At 37.7% G+C, this 23,798-nt stretch overlaps 1 protein-coding gene across 2 annotated transcripts in view; it reads right to left on the bottom strand.

Annotated features, from left to right (window-relative positions):
- Nucleotides 1-572: 572 nt before the first annotated feature.
- Nucleotides 573-23,798, bottom strand: part of LOC121328534 (guanine nucleotide-binding protein G(I)/G(S)/G(T) subunit beta-1) — a 28,893-nt gene continuing 5,667 nt past the window's right edge. The window contains exons 2-11 of one of the 2 annotated variants that reach the window (XM_041273239.1): nucleotides 10,702-10,809; nucleotides 9,417-9,455; nucleotides 8,938-9,044; nucleotides 6,605-6,668; nucleotides 5,617-5,779; nucleotides 5,210-5,276; nucleotides 4,226-4,427; nucleotides 3,830-4,046; nucleotides 2,505-2,622; nucleotides 573-2,399 (exon numbers count right to left, since the gene is read on the bottom strand). In XM_041273239.1, the coding sequence (XP_041129173.1) occupies nucleotides 2,516-2,622; nucleotides 3,830-4,046; nucleotides 4,226-4,427; nucleotides 5,210-5,276; nucleotides 5,617-5,779; nucleotides 6,605-6,668; nucleotides 8,938-9,044; nucleotides 9,417-9,455; nucleotides 10,702-10,758 (1,023 nt within the window). In that variant the 5' untranslated portion in view covers nucleotides 10,759-10,809 and the 3' untranslated portion in view covers nucleotides 573-2,399; nucleotides 2,505-2,515. Of the gene's footprint in view, nucleotides 2,400-2,504; nucleotides 2,623-3,829; nucleotides 4,047-4,225; nucleotides 4,428-5,209; nucleotides 5,277-5,616; nucleotides 5,780-6,604; nucleotides 6,669-8,937; nucleotides 9,045-9,416; nucleotides 9,456-10,701; nucleotides 10,824-23,798 lie in introns of both variants that reach the window. The other variant, XM_041273240.1, reaches the window with a different exon arrangement.

The following is a 23,798-nucleotide window of genomic DNA, read 5'->3' on the forward strand; positions in this document are numbered from 1 at the left end:
TTAACATCTGCTGATGAGAACCCAGCACCACTGGCAACAATACCCATTATGACATTTGAATGAAAACCCTTATCTTTTTTTTGACTAGAAAACAATATCTGCTACACACATTGGTTACTGAGCCATCTTTTATATATAAAATAAATATTGGTTTATTTTTAAATATTCCCCCCTGCAGTCTAAATTCAAAGCTGTAATGTGTACAGCGCTCTTAAATATATATTTCCTTGGTTTCAGATATTTATTAAGCACCATTGTTTTTTGGATACCCTCATAAAATATCCAATACTGTGGGTATTCCTGGTCATCTATAAAAACCATTTGGGTTTGAGACAGTACCTTCGTGAAGAATCTTACATAGCAACAGTCTATACACAGACACGTTGCATACCAGATAAGACCGTTGTAAGCAGAGCTGGAAAGCCTACCTGTCCAACAGAACATTTAGTTAAACATAGAAACAGCAAATTTCACTTCCAAGTCAAGAGAACTTGCAATTGTTTTCACCCCATTGCACATCACCACACAAACTGCAAATAAAAAAAAAAAAACAACCGCTCAACACAGAAAAATCATCTCAAACTGCTTTTTATTACATCTTAAATAACAGTACATTTTAATATAGTATCTATCTTGCATCCAGCTTTCTGTAGTACACTGACTGACTTTAAAATTAAATACAAAAGGTGAAAAGGGAACAGTGGGATGCAGAGAGATCTACAGTTATTTCATGGAAAGAGAGAGTAAGAGAAAAAGGGATTTTATTTATTTTTTTGCCAAGTCCAGGCCTAACGCACAACTACAGCACATTTTTTTTGTACAGTATGTCGCAGAGAAAAAAAACAGAATGAAAAAAAGAAGCCACTATTGCTAAGGAAAGAGCGTTCCAGTGAAAAGGGACTAACAGAAAATTCTGCCATCCAAACGCTGCACGATTTTTTCTTCGTTTTTTTTTATTTTATATTAAAGAAAGCCAGAAAACCTGTTCGTTACAAAATGATTCTAGCATTCAGGTATTGGAAATCTTTCACTGCAGTAGGAGTTGGACTATATTCCTCCCAGAGTTCTGTTACAAATAGGATGGACCTTTTCATCATTTCTTTAAGAATCATTCCAGAGATGTCGATCATAAGAACAGGCTTGTACGTTTTATTTTTTTCACTGTATATACGGTGCTTCTCCTTGGTGCATAGCTTTCCATTTTAATTTAAAGGATGTATGCACAGTAGCCAAAACAATATTGAATACAGCGGCAATGGTTACAGTTTTAACAGGTTATTTTCTTAAAGAAAAACATCTAAGGACTTAGTTTCATATGCACTTTTTTTTTTTTTTTTTTTTTTTTTTTTTTTTTTTTTAAGCAATTCTACAGCATGCGATTCTAAGAGTAAACCCACCCATGGCAAACAACCAAAAGTTTTTTTTTTTTTTTTTTTTTTTTTTTTTTAAACTTAGAAAGTTCAAGATCATTATTTTCAAACATTGATTTATACAAGATTTCATACACAGAGTTTTAACTGTATTTCCAAGCACGGAACGGGCACCTCTTGTTAAAAACAGGAAACTCCAGAGAGTAAACAGGGGTAAAAATGTAACCCCCCCTAAACAAAAAGAAAACCAACAGAACAGAAAACAAAACAAATTGAGGGGTTCATCTTCATTTAGTTATTCTACATTACCCAACAACAGAAAAAGGAGAAGAAAAAAAAGTTAATTTTAAAAACGAGCATTCATTACCACAAACAGCATGTGCTTGGTTAGTTTACGTTTTCAATATTATTCTACATACGCAAAGTTTCTTTGTGCAAAACAAAGATCTGTGACACAGGACAGAAAAGAAATCTGGGACTAAATATACAGCTCCGAATGCTGGGCTTGGACTCCCTTATGTTTGTTTTCAAGCTGATTTAAAAAGAAAAAAAAAGAAAGACAAGTAACTTATTTTTTTATTTTAAACTCAGCTGCAAACAGGATTCTAAAAACCTTAAACTGTGATAAAACAATGCTTTCATTACTAATGTTAAACAAGCTCACAGATCTAAAATTTAAAATGAAACTAGCAAGAGTTAGATCATTTCATGATTAGGCTCAAACATTTGTTTCCTAGTTACATTTTGTATGGGATGATAGTGTTTTTCTTTTTCTCTCAAAACAGAAACATAAAATGGTCCCAAAAGAAATGCACAATCTTTTGTCTTTTTGCTTTAAAATACCACAGGAATTCTTCTTTTGTTAGGTGATAAACAGTTGTGCTCTTCTTTTTAAACGAGAGAAGGAAAGGTAAAATTTTGCCCTTCGTAGTTTTGGGGGTGTTTGAGTCAGTATGAGTAGATTGGATATGCAATGATTTTTAATTATGTCGGAATGGTCTTCCAGCCACGTTGGAGTCCGAATGCCATCTGAAAAAGAAAACAAAAAGAAACTTAGGCAAGTAAAAAAAAAAAAAAAAAAAAACCCACACACGAGGTAAATAAACTATTTATTTTAACGTTTCAAATGACTACCTTCAGGCTTTTTAGTTCCAGATCTTGAGGAAACTGTCCCACGATCCTGTTGCAACGGCCATGCCGTCATCAGTTACACCCAAGCAGCTGACTCTGTTATCGTGACCAGCAAGAACACCTATAAGAGATCAAATACAGCAACTGATTAATCACACAAACAGTGGCATCTCTAATATAACAATATTTACCCCCAGTTTAATCTTAACTTTTAAAATTAGAAATAAGAATTACATTTCACAACATCCTGCTTCAAAGTTTTGTGGTGAACGGTCCTACATCTGTACAATGTCAAATATAAAAGCGGTTAAAGATTATCTTAAAATGAACTGTCTGCATGTATTTGTAAGACGATGCAAACCCTGGTTTCAGGGTGTGTGCAACAATCAGGGTTCTCATTTCTGCTGTCTGCTGTGGTGCCATCACTTCACAAATGCAATCAATAGTGCATTTAAAAACAAATGCCGCCGTCGGAAGCCTTCCCCTGCACCAGCTGCTGAAACGGCTGGAAACAGATTCAGAGTGAATTTGAAGCCCCAGCAGAGTGCTCTATTAATGTGTTACTCCATCTCGTTATTCACCCCTTCCACCACGCCAGAGGAGAAAGATGCCTTTAAACCCAACGCTTCACAGGACAACGGGACCAACAGAGACGACTGAGCAAGCATTCCAGCAATGTGGTCCGGTTTCTTTACATGCCACCGGAATTAGAACAGAATTGTTAGAAGCCAGCGTAAAACAAGAAGAATGACTGTTTATCCTCAGTGTAACATTTAATCACATTTCAACCAAGCTGCTATACTGGGGTACTAGAAAACGTTTATTCAACAACAAAATATTAAGCTGCCAATGTCCTTATGAGTTTTTTTCACTATCCATACAAAGGTTTTTAAGGATTGCAGATGCACAATAGCAAACTACAATTTTTGTGAAGAGAGACCCCTCGCCCCCACAAAACAATTCTGATGTAAATACTTGATGTCCATTATATTATTGACAATTGCACACTTTCCCCAGTTTGCTCACTGGCATGACTACTCTTTAAACACATCAATTATAGTTGCCATTACTACTCATTCACCCATGAAGCAACCTGCAGGAACCATTCCTGGATTTTTCTGGGGACACTGCATCCTGCATTGGGTACCAGTTATGTCTATTGCTGCGCTCCAACACTGTTGATCTTAATAACAGCAATGTTATAGACAAAGCTACTTGTTTATTTTTTAAATCTTGCACCAGTGTAACACACACACACTTTCTGTATGAAAAGGTCTTTGCGCTCAGATGATTTTGGTGCACCAGAATAGGGCGACACGTCTGCTTACCTGCACGGTCAGCTTTGAGGGAGTCCCAGACATTGCAGTTGAAGTCGTCATATCCAGCTAGCAGCAGACGGCCACTCTTGGAGAACGCTACAGATGTGATTCCACAGATGATGTTATCGTGAGAGTAAACCATCAACTCCTGGTCAGCACGCAGATCAAACAGCCTGCAGGTGGCGTCGTCTGAGCCCGTTGCGAATGCATTGCCATTAGGAAAGAACTAGAAACAGAGAAGATATTAATATTATCACCTTGCTTAGTTATGGTGCAATCTTAGATTTGGCTACTTACATAATATTTTCATCACTATTGCCACTTACTGTAAAAACTATAAATGAAACGTTTAAAAAAAAGTCCAAGTGTTCTGCGTTACCGTTGCCAACAATGGCTCTTACTTACGCAGATGGCATTGATGTCAGACTCGTGTCCGGTGAAAGTTTGTCGGCACATTCCTTCTCTGACATCCCAAAGTTTGGCGGAGGCATCGCAAGCACCAGAGACAAAGCACCTGGTATCAGGTGCAAGTGAGAGGCTCATGACATCCCCAGTGTGGCCAGCAAATGTAGTTGTCTGCTGGCCAGTTTCAATATCCCACAGAGCGCTACAGACAAAAGGGAACACATTTTATTTACAAAAAAAAAAAAAAAAAGTACGAAAGTCTCTCAAAGCTCGTCAGGCTACAAACTAAACAAGAACACAGCAAGTGTAAATATTTGGTAATGTAGAAGTGTCATTTGAAAGATTTGCATAAGTCATTCTATAGTCATTGACTTGCTGCCTTCAGGCAACCCCTGGAGTTTAAACAGGACACTAACAGAGTCAAATGATTTTTGGTAGTCATGTGCAACAAGGACTTTCAGTTCCTGATTCTTTACCTGGAAATCCGATTCAAATAATTTCACAAAATAGCAGCTCTTAATTGTCATCTCCCAGTAACCTGTCTATTCACAGTGCATTCGTACTTTACAAAGAATTACAGATTAGTGAAACAAAGAAAAACAAAAGCAGTAGAAAACTTAATTGAATTTCATTGGAAACGTCTGCCTCTTCCTCAAAGGTCAGAAAACAGTCTGAATTGTTTGTGATGAGTCTCTCCCACGAATCTAATTCTTGCATATAACAACAACCTGCGTATTGTTTGAGTAGAGAAGGTATTCGTTTCCCTTTGAAATGTCAGTATTTACAGTAACGCAACATCCTATGGGTTCCCATGTAGTGTTGGCACAAGAAAAATTTACAATTTTGCTCCATTACAGTATAAATCTCTGCAATAGACAATATATTATTTTTATTTTCAGCCGTCTTAATAAGGAGGTTTCCGCCCTGCTGCTCAGAGGGGAATTTGACATTGCTCTCGATTCTACTGCAGTTCCCCTTACTCACCAGGTGGTGTCTCCAGAGCTGGTTACAATCTGGTTATCATCCAGGAAACGACAGCAAGACAGGTAGCCTGCAAATTAAACAGACCGGGGGGGGGGAAGCAAAAAAAAACATGGGTCCTAATTTCTCATGATCATACAGATGCTAGAATGCAAAACAAAACACAGGTTTGCATATACAAGTCTCATTTTTTTTTTGGTTTCAAATAAAATCAGCAATGGAAGAAAAGGTCCTGAAAAAAAAGATTTTAGAATGTGGGATTCTGCATCAGAGAGTATATCCTGAAAACTGCAGTGGTTACATGCTGTCTAGGTTTGGGATATTAAAAGGTTCTTAAAAAGGGGAATACTGAGCTCTTGCAAACTTGCACTTTAGTAGAAATAACACTAATATAATACAATGCTCCTTACCTGTGTGTCCAGCCAGCTCACGGCTCACACGGACATTTCCTTCCCGTGTTTTCAGGTTGTAAATAGAACACACGTTATCAAGTCCACCACAAGCTACATAGTTTCCAGAAGGAGCGTACGCACAGGTCATGACCCAGGAGGAGCGCAGAGGGATGGCATGAACCTGGGGACAGATACAAATCCAGTTACTCAAGACTGCTCACAATATTTAAAAGATTCCAGTACACTGAAATCCTGCAGTCCTTGTTGACAGAAGGCATCTTTTTGTACTGCAAAGCTTCTCATTGCACGCCGTTTTGGAAGCTCGATTTCACATAAGAACATGCATTTATCTCCGATCCCTCCCTCCAAGCAATGCTTATTTCCCTCAATACTTATGCATAGGATGCAGAGATGGAAATAATACTCTTATTGCACAGCAGTTTCTCCCATTCCAGGTTTTGCTTCATTAGCCACAGTGTATAGGTGATAAGCTCTGGTGCATCTTAAAACATAGTAAAACCAGGAATGGTTTGCAATTATCCAAAATGCTATGCAATGGGAGTCTTATTTCCATCCCTGGGATGTGTCCTAAATTTACACAGCACCATGCAATTCTCTATAATGGTGCACTTGCAGTTCAGAAGTAAATTCTGCTAATTACTGCCGTGGATTTAAAATTAAAACTACTATGAAGATGCATAATGATAGGCCAAATCAGTTTTGGTTCAGATGAATTACCTCAATTAAAAGCTGATGTATTGAAAAAAACAAAAACACCCCACCCACATCAGCGTGTCATCATGTGGGTATGAATTTAGGAAGACTATTTTAAATACAGTTCCACTCTATATAAAAGTTGTATGCTACAGTACATCTGTTAGGGTTCTACAGAATACAATGTGCTACATTACATCTTGTAAATACTGTGGCTAAATTTTGTTGCACTGGTCAGTTTTTTTTTTTTTCCCCACATTACATAAGTAAGCAATGCTAACAGTGGTCTCACCTTGTTTGTGGTGTAGCTGTCCCAGATGATGAGTTTGCCATCCTGGGAGGCACTCACCAGCAGTCTGGGGAGAGAGACAAGAAAACATTGATGGTGATGGCAGGAACACAAACAAAATTATAACTGGGTCAATAAATAGGACTGGTGTTAAACAGGCATCCAGTAAGCTTTCAGCAAACATCCCAACCTAGTACAGAACTGGGAACCATATGCTTGTATAAACTGGAAGAACTTCCCCTAAATAATAATTGAAAAGGACACACAGCAAGTACAGGCAATTTGAGAAGATATTTTTGGTTTTGTGGACAACAGCATAAACAAAATAGACTAAAGTTTCTAAATGAAGATGGGGAGTAAGTAATTATTAATGTGCGATTAGTTTAAAAGAATACAAATGAACAGATGTTAAATATAAATCACTTCTTTACTGGGGAGAAGGTTGCTCTTGTCTAACTCAATGTTTTGAACATCTACTACTTTGAATGTTGGCAAACCTTAAAATGTTGACGGTTTCTCTGAATGGATACAGTGGTTTCTTTTTCAGTGAGATTGTAGTGGAATCATAAAATACTTAATTTACCATTGGTCATATGTAAAAGGAACAGTAAGGACACTTTCCAAAATTGCTAGCCTGTGCACAGAATCTTCTTGTTTCAGATGTGTTCAGCAGCTGTTCATAAAATGCCATCATTTCTGCAAAATACCTTAGTTGGTTGAATGTACACCTCTAGGGAAACCATTAACCTTAATACTAAATATAGTTATTTTAATGAAGACCAACCTATTTTAGTCATAAAATGATTGCCTTGGTTATATAAAAAAAAAGTCAAGGGAATTTTGCGTTGGTGTATTCAATGACCATATTACCAAAAGCGCCAATCGCACTCCATAAGTGGAAATGTGAGCAGTATTTAAATCGATATAAAATGCACAACCAATTCATTTTTTTTTTTTTTTTAACCCCTTTACGAGATCACACTCCTAAAAATTTTCAAAGCTTCATCAATTATATCAAATCAAAAGGCAATTTTTGTACAGCCTGGAAGATTATAAACTGCATGCATCACATATTGGGACATTTCCTGGACACTGAAAAAAATTGTAATGCAAATCCTGGCATTGAAACAACCTTTAACTTATGTCTTCCATTTGCACTTATTGAATGTAGCTTGCAAGAGACAGTGTGGTAAAAATTGCATATCCTTTGACCGGAGGACTGGCTAGTAAACTTGTTTGCCACTGGCTGAATACCGTCTGGGTGTGGCCCTGGGAAGGATCGGACCTCCAGCGGAGCAAGCTTCTATTCTGGGATGAAACAAGCCCAACTGTACATAACTTTTATATTTCTACAGGTCTTTATGTTGATTGTTCTGTTTGGAAACACACACACGAGAATCAATGTACATATTTGCATACGATCGCCTTTTCTCTTATAATGTTAAAGGCTGAATAACTTTCTCTCATTCCCCTGGACAGATGCAATCACACCTCTGAACATATATCCTCAGCCTCTGTAACGTGGCAACCCCACGTCCTTTATTCACTGTAAGATACTTAACAGGGCTTGTCCAGTATTATCTCAGCTTGCAGACAGACTATTAGAGATACAGGAATTAACCACCTCACTTTCATTAGATTAACAAGATGCGTTTTAATTTAATTTACTGATTAATGCAACACCAGGATACTCTCATTTTTTTGTTTCAGATAAACATTTGAACTTCCTTGTATTGAAACAAAGTGAAAATTCAGGGGACGTACAGGAGATAAGAGTAAAATGAAAACATGCACCTCTAACCATGCTCGACCTACAAGCTTTAAGATCTTATAGTGAAAGTTGTGTAAATGCAAAAAGCCTTTTTGTCTAGTTCCATGGGCTGCAACACTAAAAATAACTGAGAAAATAGCTTGTGTAAAAATAAAATGCAGCTTTGTGTATTAACATTTCTATTATCATCTCTAACAATGTAAAATCAATTTCATCAAATTAAATACACCCCTTAAGACAGTAACCTAGGTTTTTTCCCCCTTTTAGAAAGTGCAAAAGTTGAGCAGAGAACCTTTACAAATCTGTTTAATTTCCCTGATGGCTTGCTGCTCCATGTAAATTGCTAGTTCATTAGTTTTTCAGGGAGTTCACTTCAGTCAGCTATATGAACCACAAGTATATTAACCAGAAGGACTAACCAGTCAAATTCTCTTCCCTCTGTCACCATTGTTCACTACACAGCATCATATGGTTAACAAAACAGGTTTATATCATTCTTTCATAAACTCTTAAGCCCCATTAGCATCCCTTTCCTTCATATTACTTTAAACCAGTTGATACTAACCTGGAGTCAGTGCCCCAATGCATGGCATAAATTTTAGCCAGATGACCCCTCAGTGTTCGTCTAGTGCGCATCTGAATTCTGCCCACAGGATCAATATTAGCTGTGACCTAAAAGAACAAAAAGTAAGTGCCAACAAGTCATAGCATTTACACAATTGGAATGATCTGGTATCAGAGCATAAATGCAATGCAGTGATCAAAAGTACAACAATTTTACCCAGAAAAGGTAAGCCTTCTGTATTTCAGTGGGAGTTAGGGTTAAGATATGTGTTGCTACCCCCTCGCTCCTCTCTAATTCTGGGATGCTGAAATACTTCAAATTTTAGGTGAACCATGCTTCAATCATGAGCTTCGAGCAGCTTTGTAGGATTACTTTTTTCTCCCTGCAGTCTTTAGAGCAGGATTCCAATTGCTGCGTCTCCCACAGCCCCAACCTTCACCCCTCTCCCTTTCTCAAAAATAAACAGTGTAGGTCATTACCGTGCTCAAGGTGGCATCTGCACAGGATTTCCTGGCATCCTGGAAGAAAAAGATGAGTATAAGACCAACGAATTTAAAACTTTTAAAATATTGCAGTTTCCCAAACATCGTTACCTGAGGCCCACTTTGTTGTTCGTTAGACAGAGCTGTCTGCTCTACAGCACTAAAACTTGAATGTGAAAACACAGTCCACCTTTGGGCCCAGGCCCACCAGTCTGGAAACCGCTCGTTTATAGTACATGCACTTTACTATCGTTTTACACATCCTGTTTCACAGCGATGAAGCATAATACATATTAAAAGAACTTCAGTGAACTTAAACTATCGGAAGTTTACTTCTCCTTTCAAGCTAACTGCACCAAGCCAGATTTTTTGTCAAATTGTTGTACTTTAAAATGAGTAAGTGCTGGAAAGAACTGTCAGAAGTAGAATGTACACAGCTGTGGAATTGAAATTTTCATGCAAAATGGAGATGAACAAATGTGGCACATTCACCCCAGCAAACTACCTACATGCAATAATCTCTAGAACATAAAAAGTGATTAAAGTCCTGAGACATTGGAGTAAACAGGTTAGCAATATCTCTAAAAACAAGATGAAAACAAATCTAAAAAAGCAAATGTACATTTTGTACACTGATCAAAACCAAAGAAAAGTTTAATACAAGCTCTGCACAATCATCCCCTGTAAACCTGGTCTTTGTTCTATTAAACACAGGGCAGGTCACTCATCCTGTCTGGACCATTTCCAGGCTCAAATACACAACAGGATCTGGTTTAAATCACTCTCCTGTAAAGTTTGTTTAGATTCCTTCTCCAAACAGTCATTTTCAAATCTATATCCAGCATTCTGCTCACAGTAACACAAACCTAAAAGAAAAAGGACTCATCTACATGAACTCTCCTTCACTCTTATAAATCTGGTCTTGTTTGGATAAGCACTGGCATGTCATCTATACATAAACTATCCTGTTGTGTTTAAAAAAAAAAAAAGGTATGCTCCATACACATCCACAAGACTGACAGTGCAAAACTATAGGACTGCCTTAGAAATAAGGTCTGGCTTTCTGTGGTCAAGCACACCTATGCTGGAAGACAGGTAAAAATAAGTCAGTTAGTCGCCGTTATTACAAAACAAACTGGTGGTTAACTAATTCAGTCTAATTCATTCTGTGACCCTATTGATTACCCCTGTGTGTGTGTTCCATAATACGTGGCAGAAAATGAACAAGGAAGCGTACTGGCTGCCCTTTATTGGCAGATGCAATACACAAGTGAATACATACTCTGATCTGGTTCCTGAGCTGCTCAGACTCCTGGCGTAACTGGTCGAGTTCACTCATTTTGCTGTGCTGAAGGTGCGCGTGTCACTTCTGCTGTCGGGACACTCAGATCTGAAAGAGATGACCTAGTTTTGATCAATATTATTGCAATGTCACATTTCTACAATTTCGGTGTTGATATTATTTTGACCAGTCATATCTTATACACACTATCGAAAACAGGCACAAATCCAAATTTGGTGAGATTGTTACAAATTGTTCAGAAAAAGTTATTTCACAGATCATTTAAAATAGTGTCTGTCTTGTAGTGAAAGTATGGAATTACCAGAGTTTACAAACGTTGCTAAATAAACAACATAAAACAATGAAGGGTTTAAAGTGCTGTATTGGTATACACAAAAATGTAACGGTCGGCTGCTCCAAGCTGAGTTACCTTTCTAAGACCTCTTTATATTCTTCTAATAGGTCTCAACTTCACAAATGGATTAATACCTTTCATGGCACTCGGCAGCATTTGCTCATGAATGAAAAAAGACTTTGCCACATTACTGCAGTGCTGAATCACCACAACCGGATCTACTCATTTTGGATCACCACAATTTAAAAGCACATAATTCACAAACATCAAAACTACACGGTCAATTTATAATACATGCAAATGAATTCCATTATGTATTAAAGAACCAAACCCTAAGACCTAATACAATTAAAAAAGAAAAAAAAAAAAGCAGCAAATCTTACCATTTTTTTCTACACAAATACATTACTTCTATCTGTCACAAGTTGGCAAAAGCAGTTTGAAAACCATCATCCAAGTCAAAATCAAAGCATTTACAGTACCTTATTCCTCTAAACTATGTTATAAGCAGAATCTGCTTGCTGCCTCCAACAGTAGTATGTTAAAAAATTCAAGAGTCTAGTGCTAGCTTGCTAGTGGCCAGTCCTCTCTTTCTGCATCTTGTCCCAATGTCATCCACAATCCCTGGGACAGCGTTGAGGTCAGCTCCTCAGCTAAATCCGGTTAAGACAAAACCTGCTGATGAGCCTAAAGCAAAGAAATGATCCTTCTGACCCCAATCCTCTGACGCGGCCTCAGCCCCAACACTTTCACACACTCCAGTGAAACCTTCTATGATAAAGAAAAACAAAAAGGCTTTCCCTCAAATATGGAGACAGGGAAATATTCTGATACCATAAAAATCTGATCTACCTACCTGTCAATACAAGGTAGAATTTAAATCAAGCACAGAATTGTTTCAACTGGGGCCATCGGTGAACTACACTGTAAACTGACAAAGCCACTAGCTGAATAATTGCAACTATTTCACCCTTCAAATATCAATAAATCACACCAGCAAAAACACAAGCTGGGAGAGAACTTAGAACCGCTGCATTTGCTACGAATTGCGTAGACACAGACATGCAGCTAACTAGCCGTATAAAAACACACATCTTCCTCATACTGACTTCATACGGAACGGCACTTAAAGTACAGAAGCCAGGGCACAACAGCCCAGTCAACTAGGAAAACATACTCAGTGTAATACAGGGAGAAGTGCCACCAACCAATCTCCTTTCCTATAATCCAAAACCACAAAAACAAGCACCTCTTTAACAGTGCTTGCTACTATTAGCGTCCAGTCTTGTGCCAGTCTTCAGACCCAACACTGAAGCCAAATATCAGTGTTCATTGTGCAGTGGGCTCAATATGCTATTGCACAGAAAATCACAAATAAAATCAACTTCTTGCATCTAAAAATATCCAGAGAGCTTGTAAATGTCTGGTTTTTGTTTCACCATTATTCATTGGTGATGGTGGAATCTGCAAGCTGATCAAAACTCCAACGAGATGAGGCACAGAACCTGTTTTAGTTTATACCATCACTATCAACTACAAAAAAACAGGCCTGTGATACATGAAGCAGGATAGCAGCCAACTGGAGGTCTAAAATGTCAAAGCAGGACATATAAAAACATCAAGGCAGCTCCTGGAGTCCTTTTCAAAACCCAACACAAGAAAATAAATCTATTCAGTTCCCTTACCTTACGGTGCCTTTTGAAAGACTTGGCTGGGAACCTGAATGACCAGGTTCTCCAGCAAACAATCTGCCTGTACTGCAGCTAACTGGGTCTGTGTCTGCGCAAGAAGCCTAAACCTCCTAATCTTGTTGATTTAAAAAAAAAAAAAAATGCCATAGTATGCAGGTAATTCCCTCTCTCTCACCTTGCATTACACAGAGGTGTGCTATGCTGTCAGGACCATTTATCAGAACCTTGTAAACTGAATGACCTGGATATTGCTTTAATCTCATCCCTAAGCGCACTCATACAGTATGCTGGTAATTAATAAAAAAACTTTAGAATTTAGCTAGAACCTTGTTGCACTTTCTCAAAGTCAAGCCTTTGATGCCAACACTGCAAAATATTCATGGCTGTTTGCTCATGCTTACTACACAATCCTCAAATATTTCTTCATGGGGGAATTTTTTTTGCCACAATGCTACCCACATACCGCATTTAATACCAAAAAAAAGCTTAAAACATAAGCTTCCCATAATCATGCCTTTAACACAATACCTTCACACAATTTACACAAAAAAATAAATACAACACATTTCCACCGCCACCCCCCAACAACCATTTGTAAATAGACTTGCTCTGAATTTTAATAGAGTGATTAACATGGATTTAAAAATCCACAGTAAAGCACTATTCTGACACACTGCAAGAAAGGAAGTTACACCATGTGCATGAAATGGATGCAGTTCAGTAAACCATGCTGATATGCACATGGAAACTACACAAGTTTTACGTACATTTCACCTTGGAGGTTTACATGCTATTTCAATGTCCTCGTTTATAAAGACTTCACCACCTTACATAATAATGTAGCTTCATGTGTCACAATGACCTTCTTAATGAAAGGCTTTTCTCCATCTTAGTGTTGGGACTGTGCCTACAAATCTTCTCACAACAGCCTTTAAAAAAATAAAGCAAGCAAGCTGATTTTTTCTTCCTTACTATATAGTTACCTTTAGTTTCCCAGTAGCATGCAAACTGTCAAAAGTAGAGGCTTTTTTCTGCAGTCATAGGGGAAATTCTCAAACTTCTGGCAACCCTGTATCATCTAACACATTTTTACATGCATTCACAATTGAGGAACAGCTTTGTTTTAGTGTAATGCAAAACAGAGAATTCTTTCAACATCGGTTGTGCGAAACTAAAGAAATACTGGAAGATCCAACTCTATCTATGAAGATTATTATTATTTTTTTTAATTTTAAATTTCCTCCAGTTTTAAACAATATATTTTCTGGCACCGTGAAAATGTGTAGAGAGAGGACAGGGAGATATTAGTAAAAAAGAGAAAAAAATGTAAAAAAGTGCTGAAGATCCGAGATCTCGCAGTGTCAGGGGACAGCGCAAGATTAAACTAATGAGACTGAACTAGTTAAGGCCACTGGAGAGAAGGAGGAGGATAGCTAATTAACTCCCAATTTAAAAGGTTCAAAATGAATAGAATTTTCTATCGATTCAAATAACATTAACGACTATACAACCAATAAAGACGTAATGTTTTCACCATTTCTGGTTTACCATCATTCTGTTCCAACAAGCATTATTTGGGCGAAAGCCGAGTACAATATTAACATGAAGTAAACAGATACAAACCTAACAGTACTGTTTTGTCTATTTCTGAATTACGTCTGTTAGCGTTTATGACAAATATCCAGCATGCAGGGTCAGATCAAGCCAGGTCTGGCTGTAGTACACATTAGCACAGATACCACTATATAAAATGTTCAAGTAGAACAATCCTATATATAATATTTTCACTCCACATATTACAGAAGAATGGGCTGTACAAGAAGTAACGATGACTGTTTAACCTCCATAATGACCATCATGAACATTTCCTGGATTTAAATTAAATGACATGAAGTAGCCCTACATGTCATTTTACCCAGTTTCTCAAAACAAACAAACAAAAAAGCTAAGTGTTTTAGAAACTCTGCCTTCTCCCATACTGTGTCATTTATAAAACATGAAACCCCTGATTCTGGAGAGGAATTAATAATTAAATAGTCCCCTTCCTCCCTCCCAGCTGCCCGCATTCTACAATAAAAGCTGCTTTAACAGCTTTCTAAAATGTTCAAAGAGATGTACAGTACATCTAGTGTGTGAGACATTATATATATATATAAAAACAGACAATAGGATCTAGATTGACCGCAAAATGCCCCTGATCCCCAGAGCTTTTGTCAGCACTGCATCCGTTTCATATACCTGCCACCTGGGTCTTCCGTGTGGTTGAACCTCAGCCTTTCGCGCTCGTCTAAATCGCACGAAAAACAAAACACTGTGTTGCTTATTCTATTTAAATAGATGCTTTATATAAAAATCAGATCAGTTAAAAGAGGGTCATGGTCAAGTTGCGAGTCAGATTCCACTAGCATTACAGTTAGCACATGAGAGATGTATTGTTTTTAACGCAGCAGCAGTGTTCCTCCACTCACTAGCGTGTTGCTATTCCTAGTCTCCTCTCTCTATATAAGCACCAAGCCGCAGTAACAGCCTACAAATTACAAACAGGAAGCTGTGGCAAAGACCTGGGTGTGGCTTATTGCAGCACAGTGCTCAGAATCCACCTTCCAGTAAATCTCCCTATGTGTTATGTTATTTCTTATGCAAGGCTTTATTTCAGCTTTTAACATTCCACATCACCATGTAGACATATGAGCCACAAGCCCCAAATCTTCACTCCGCTAACACAGGGTCTTCATTACAATCACCACCCCTTCTGTTTTCTGGACTCTGTTTACCCCATTCCGTCTCAAGTTAACCATAGTACAGGCACTAAAATACACTGATAACAGTGCACCACCGTTAAGCAAGGTAATCTATATTACAAAGCTTTTTTTTCCTACTTCCATTATATCTATCTATCTATCTATCTATATATATATATACACATACACACACACACACACACACACAAATACATAGGCTTGTGCCCCCTTAAACATTGTACTAAGGAGTTGTGCAGCTCCTGGTATATACAGTAGCTTTACGGCACAAACCTTTTAACTAAAAAAATTATTATTCAAGCACAAAATCTAGTTAAGCCTCCAGGCACTAAAGTATCAAACTACCTGGATAAACACTGAGCCAATTTTTACTGCAACCCAGATTACTGGCGTCTCTTACTAATAAAGCTTTCTTAGCAAAAGCCTTCAGTACTTCTGGATATCTCACATCAGTGTGCTGGGTTAACACTGACCCTACACAAAAGCATGTGGCTGGTGCTACCAGTCTCTAGGGTCGATGAGTGAAGAAATGCCCTACTGTATACAGTGTGTCAATCTGTGTACACCGAGTCTATTCTGACGTCTACAAATCATTAAAAGATCACCCTGCTGTATTTGAAACCATGCCTGGTTTAGAGAGAATGCTACAGTTATTATTACTTATCACTAGATTATAAACTGTGTCCCTCACAGGTGCCTTTCTTGGAAATCTGCCATTTACTCACTTATTTAGTTTTTCTGTTGTGGCATTGTATTGTATACTGTAGTTTATTGTGGGAGAATATTCCACACAGTCGATTTGCCTATTGTAAAGTTTACTAGGTCATGTAACATTGCCTGTGCAGTAACACTATGGCACTTGCCAAACGAATTAAGGTGGTCTTAGCTTGACAACCACCGTTAACAACCACACACTGCAAAACCTCCATGAACAAACAATGTTTCATTCGAGGCAGCCTAAGGAAATTGGCTATGTGAATAAGAACAAGGCAGAGGAACAGCTGGAATGCAGGGTTTGGATCCAAGCAATCGCCTTCATTTTGTTCAGCAACGCATATTGACAATAAAATGCAAACAAGCACGGGTGCTGTAACCACATGAACTGTGTTACTGACGCCGGGATCAATAAACTTTAAGTGTCGAGCATTCCACATTGCACTGAAATAAGCAGTGCTACCAGGTAGGATTTCTATCTCATTCTTTTAAACTGAAACCTTATTGGTGGTTTTCTGGTCTAACAGATATATTTTTGTACAACTGCCTAACAATGCATCCTAACAGTTTAAGAACACTGTATGTTCTGTGGCAAGCTTAACATCTAGAAGAGCTCTCCATTACTCCACATTACTATACCTATACATCAAATATCTGAACAGTTTAGATGAACTGACGATTAAAGTCAGTCTCCCCATGGCAGTTCTGAAGGAGTGCTTTTCTTAATGTTTACGTAAAGCAAGCCATTATAATCGTTTCCATGCAGATATGCTGCAAGGGGAGGGGGGGGATCTCAGGGGGGTTTCTACCAACAACAACAACAACAACAACACTTAACTCCTTGCCTTGGGAGGAAAAATGACAAATTAATCAACACAAAACACTTGCTTACCTCTAAACCAAACTCAAGACAGACATAAAAAGGAAGGGACACTTCCTTTTATTCCTCTCTGCATGCCCTAGATTCTTCACTATTGTTAATACAGGAGTAACGTCACTCAGTGCAAACATATATGGGTCACTCTGATGGCCAACCAACAGTGTCCCATTAACCAGCCAACGTCTGCATCAGAGAGCTCCATCTGGCAAGATGTGAAAAAAGCAGATACTCTTTCTCTATAGGACAAGCTACGATGTTCACAACTTTGGTGCCAGGTACGCAAGTCAATCTTTACAATGAAAATCAAACAATCATTTTAATGGAAACAGGGACCAAGGAGGCTGACAGATGGGGAGACATACACATGTACCAGCTTGTTTAAGGGCAGGCTAATTGTTGTAGAACTATGCCATAGGGAAATCAAGGAGGTTATTTTTTACCACCACCATACAACAAAAAAGTGCTTAGCTATATTCATTAACAGGTATTACTAAATCTTTACTTGCAGGGGCTCGAAACTGAAATAAATCAAATCAAACAGGCAGCCAAGCCTCACACCTTCACATTCAATAGCTGCAACCAACACAATACAAAGTGAAGCTACTTTATATATAATAAAAAATAAAAAAAAGGCTTTAGCACCTTCAAACCAAGAACCATAAATACAGTACCAAACAGTTATTATGCTACACCAGTAAACGTGCAAGATTAAAAACACAGGATATTATGAAATAGACATTAATGATATGATTTGCTGCATTTTTGGCAAGATTTTTGTGCGTGTCAGAACTCCTGGATTTGATATCTCACAATACAATCAGCGCTGGGTCTGGGAGTAACTTACCCTCAAATGTTAACACAGGAGAGTAAAATGTATTTTCAGGGGGTAAAATGCAACATTACCTTGAAGTCATGAGTAATCTTGATAAATACTGTTAAATCTTTAATGGTATTGGGGTAGGCATTAAAAAAAAGAACCTTCCATTTTAACTGCAATGTTACTTTTGAACTACTGTACAACCAAGCGTGTGTTCTACAAGGTTCTTTATCGGCTCAGTGCATTTTTTGAGGTATCACACCACTGCAAATTAATTACGTTACTTCCATTTTAACATAACATTCTTAAACTCAATGTACATGCTAAAACTTAAATATAAAGCTATACAGATAAATAAAATAAGGAAACCCATTAATAAGTTATAAAACAGTTTGTTTAATATTATAGGCACCTTTTCTTTAGCGGTTGCCTCTGACGCTGGTTCCAACTGGCTTTGTAGCTGGACAGGGGTGTTTACGCTTCAACCTGCGTAGCTTTGAATTTCTTATTCTTACTGTGATTGGCTGCAAAGACACAAGGGCTAGCCAGAGATTGGACAATGTTTGTTGGGTTATTTTTTCTTGTGTACAGTATTAGTAACTGGAGACACTGTACTCTGGGAGATATTGGTGGAAGTTTTAGGGGAGGTGGGAAGGCTGAGGCAGACCAGCTGTTCAACAAAATTGCTATGTGTGTTTTTACGCATTAAATTTAGTACGTATTTCTGATTTTTTTTTTTTTTTAATGTGTAAACACAGCAGGTACGCAACCTATCTGGAGCGCTGAATACAACAAACACAGAATAGCCAAAAAAGCCTGTCCTGCAGGACACCCAAAACCACACTCATCTCTGATTACTAGTGTCCTGCATTCAAGAAATCTGGGCCACCCCCTTCATGACTACAGGCTGCCCTTCTAACCACACTGTCTTGATTCCACTATGCTTTCATACTCAGGCTGATGGAAAGCATGTTTTGCAGGCTACTTATTTTAACTACCAACACTATATGTATGTTTAAATACCATGTTTTAATTGATCCAAAGACTAGACAGGTATGCATAGTTTTATTTTTCTATCATAAAAAAACAGCATTTTCTATTCCCCAGAATAGAAAATTATTAGCCCTAGGCTTTCTGCTTTTCTTTGTATTATTTATCAGCTTTCATTTGTAAAGATAACAACTGACAACAGCTCATGAACAGCAGCAGCAGAAGACAAGTCTCACGTGTCTATTACCAGAGAAAATAAGAAATAATTTCAAGTTTATATCCAGTAGCTTAAAAAAGGTGGTGGTCAGTAAAAAAATAAAAATAAAAAAAAATAAAAAAAAAGGTAAAAGGATTTTATGTAGGACTTCAGATTTTACGCAATGAGCTGAAATGATTGTGAACTCACTCACTATACTGCTGTGTCTTGCATTTCCACCCAACCCTGCACATTCATACACCAGCAATGCCTAACAAGCTACCTGCAGTAACAAACCCTACTGATCCATTAGCATTACACTGAAGAAATTGCCTCAAATAGTGGAGCTAATGGAGCTTTGCTGCTGAGGCTGGATTCTGTACTTCCTGCCTGAGCGGTGGTTGGGGGTGGGGTGTTGAGAAATTTTATATCTGGATGACAATAGCTTTTCCTGAACCCAAAGGAAAAGCTGCATTAAACAGGAGCGGCTCCCATTTCCAAGATGGAAGAGAAGGAAAACCAAATATATAAATATATATATATATATATATATATATATATATATATATATATATATATATATATATATATATATATATATATATACGCAGCTTTCAGAAGAATCAACTAGGATCATTGAGTGTTAAAAGCAAAAGATTGTCATTAATCATGTATCACAACTACTGGTTAAAATGTAAAACATATTGCATCACACCAACAAACAATTACCTATGCTTTTGTAAATCATAAGTATGCTTAAGCATGTTTACTGCCACTGTAGCCTAAAACCCACTAATAAATAAATACATTTCACACATACAGTTAAAATATTAAAAAACAAAATCGAACGTTGTGTGGTGGAAAGAAAGAATGGAAATAAAGCATTAAGAGACAAGATTGACCATTTATATAGGCATTTAAATAACAAGCCGCAATCACTGGCTGAGAGGCAAATGAGTCTTTGAAAACCTTGTTGCACGAAAGAGGGAGTGCTTTTGCTGTATTCATTACATTGTTATCTAAATCCAGAGAAAATATTGAGATATGGAGGACCTGCGATTAAATACTTTATTTTTGAAGTCTGAACTACAAAAGTACAACCACAAAAAAAAAATTTATATATTATATAATATATATATATATAATATCTAAGATAGATATATATAATCTATTCTGTACAAAGTGTGTATTCAAAATGGGTCAGTACTGCGAGGTTAACTGAACAGACAAATTGCATTTTCAAATTATAGATTCATAGGTCACTTATTTTGCAAATCCTTGATTACATATTTCTGAAATCAATGCATCAAACTGGTCCCCTCTGAAAAGTGTACTTACTGTTTAACTGAACACTCATTTGCCCACCGGTATCCCACAATACCATTCTCCTGTAACCAAGATACAAGGTACCTCAAAAGGCAATGGTAACCAGGAAACAAGGGCAAAGTTTACATGTTGCAAACAGATCACAGCACAGATTGCATCCAACAAATATAAAACGGTGTTCACAAGTTATGTTCCATGTACTAGATCTTTTCCGAAAGTCTTACAATAGGTAGCTTTTTAATTTTCTTTTGGACAATCACAGTGCAATCAGCACTCAACGTTAAATCCTCAATACATTTCTTTTGCACGGTACATCAAACGGAGAAGCCGATTTAGGCATCCAACTTCAGATTTTATTTTCTTTCTGTACGGTTTAAAAAAAAAAATCCAACTGTTGACTTTCAGGTCAATTCTTCACATGCAGTGAAAGCTCTGTGTATTCTCTCTGTGCAGGGTAGAGAATAGGAGTGATCTCACTCTGGGTGTGGTCAAAACAGGCCAGCTGAGCACATTCAAGAAAGCCTTCCAGTTGGCAGAGTACAAGAACAATGCTGGAGAAGAAAATTAAAGACAATCCAATTGAAGGTGCACTTATTATTATTAAGGCCCAAAGGGATTTTTTTGTGGACCCCCTCTCATTACCCAAAAGTCTAGCTTTTTGCCATTAAATCAGCATGTTTTTGCTCTTTTTTTTTTTTGCTGTAGTCTTTGATAAACTAGGCTCATATAAGCTTGGGACCTCACCCGCCCGTAGGTGGCTGCTGCGGAGTGTGGATGACATAAGAATTCAGTAAAATCCCTGATCTTAACAAAATTGAACATAAACTGGATCAAGATACAAAGCCTTTTTGCAGCTCAATTAAGTGTATTTTCTACTAAACCTCCATGGGGTGGTGTATGGAATGGAACAGCGAAACAGATTCGTTATTGTAGGGCCGTGAAGATGCTGCAAGCTGTATGAACTAGTAAAATCAGATCTAGAACTTCTCGTCCCAAACAAGAAAGAAAAATATGCATACCTGTCTAGTCTCTGGGTCAGTAACTTAATATTTATATGCAATTAGGTCAACATAAAATACTAATTGGGAACAGAATGTTTCTGAAAACTAATTTTTTTTTTTGTTTTTTTTAGGTTTGCAGAAGTTCTCTACCAGAAATCTAGTACGAAATATTAAAGTTACAGTATCTCAGGAACAGGAAAGAAAATACTAACCTTTCCTGTTCAAAGCTCTTTGCTTCAAATGTCAGCCCTAAATGGAATTCAGACCATAAGCATGATCCACTGTCAAGCACTACACTCTGTTAACACATTGCTGTCTAATGTTGCAGCTACACTTTCATATTAAAAGTTGACAGATGGGAAACCCAACGACAAGACACCAAGAGATGTGCAATAGTCAGTCCCCTTCACCTCTTTTTACCTAAAGCAAATAAATTGCAAGACTTAGGCCTATACTAAGGTTCTGCACGCCAGGCTTTTACAGACGTGAGCCCAATTTCATTACGATGATTCTGGCATTTCCAGCATAGCTGTTAAGACTTATGAGTTTATAGTGCCATTTATCGAAGCAGGCTGTGAATTTGAGGTCTTGGGTTTAAAGTGGAAAACTAAAATCAGAATATTTTAGAAGTGGTTTCCTTGACGTTACCGGTGTTAAGTAGCGCCCATAGGAAACTGATACTCTGCTTCAGACAAATGGATGAAGTTTAATTTATTTCACCAGTAAAGCTTCATTTCAAGTTGACAAATGTTTCAGCTAATGAAGGCAATAAATTATTAACCAAGTGACATGCGGCTTTACATTACACAGGTGTCAGAGCTGCATTACAAATGTCTAGTCTTTGGATTAGTGTGTTTGTATGTGGGATTGTGGTAGTATTCACCTTAATACAAGCATAAAAGGCATGCTAAAACTGAAATGACAGCCACCTGTCCACATGGATAAGACAGGGAATCCTACTTAACGAAAACAGTAACAAACATCTTATAAAGACCATACTTAGACAGCCAGTGGAATTAAGTTGCATCGCTACTGACCAGATCTGGGAAACGGCACTGCAATACAGTGCAACATTGAAGAATGTTTGAATTCATAAAAGAAATACATTTCTCCCCCCTTTAAGGGAAAAGTCACTAACCTTCTTCAGTGGTAAACATCAGGGTCTGGGGTTTAAGGGATTTTGCACATTTTGTCCAGCCACTTCAGCACAACATTAAGGTAATGTTGGACTACAAGGGAATAACTGTTTGGATTACATTTATAAACCAGCTCTCATTCTCCTTTACATGACACTAAGACCTAGATGGGGAGCACAGGGCTGAAACACAGTAATTACATCAAGACTCTTTCTTTGCAAAAAAATAAGACGACAAAAAACAAACTAAATAGCAATGCTCAGATACCACAAACCATGAACGAATTCCAGGTTAAAAGCAGACTCAGTTAACTCCCATCCATCCGTGGTGCTGCTGCAGGTAATCATGGATGCAAGGCAATTTGCTAGCAACTGTATGCATGGATACCAGCTATGAATTGCCCTGAAAGAAGTCCCTTCACAGCATCTCCCTTGTGTGCCAGTTCTCAGCTGTAAAACCATGCTTATTTTCCACAGGAACATCATGATGAAATAACTTGCCGCAGGATAACTATCAAGGTTTTTTTCTTTTTTTTTTTTTTTTTTTTTGCAGGAACTTGCCGAATTGTCATCTGCGATCAGAAATAAGTTTGTTCAGCAGGACATGCTTTGACAAATCTTCAGATGTTACAGCGTAACCCTCATTGTACTGTGAACCACCTTGAAAAGTGACTAAACCTGCCTGAAGTAACCAAGCAGCAAAACCGTCAAATGTTGCTCAACTAGAACACTACTTCTATACGTAACTGTCATTTCTAAGCACAGTAATTGCAATTGTGAAGGGGGTGAGGGGGCATTCAAAAAATAAAGTCTGGTTGAAGGGGAAAAAAAATTAATTGCCTTAATTAATAAATTAAGGCAATTTTCAAAAGTGTCAAAGCAAAGATTATTTTGTCCCGAGAATATAGTATGGGTCACAAATCCTTTTTCAGACCGGTATATTTTGAGGTTCATGCACATTCTTCAATAGTACAAGCCATAGGGATACATGGGAAAAGGCAGAGTAAACACTATTCAAAGCAGAGGTCTGAGGTTTCACATGCAAAACAAGACATCCAGTTAGCATGCCACAGCTCTACATGTTTAGTGTACTGTTGTCCCTCAGAGAAACAGTTAAATATACTCTACTTTCTGATTACTTTGCTTATTCAAAACAGGGCACAAAGGCAGCATCGTTCTTTTACAGTAAAGCATTTGAAAAACAAACAGCTTACTATTAAGCTTCAAAAGTAC

Source organism: Polyodon spathula, chromosome 16 (genome assembly GCF_017654505.1).
Source record: "Polyodon spathula isolate WHYD16114869_AA chromosome 16, ASM1765450v1, whole genome shotgun sequence".
Taxonomy (NCBI): domain Eukaryota; kingdom Metazoa; phylum Chordata; class Actinopteri; order Acipenseriformes; family Polyodontidae; genus Polyodon; species Polyodon spathula.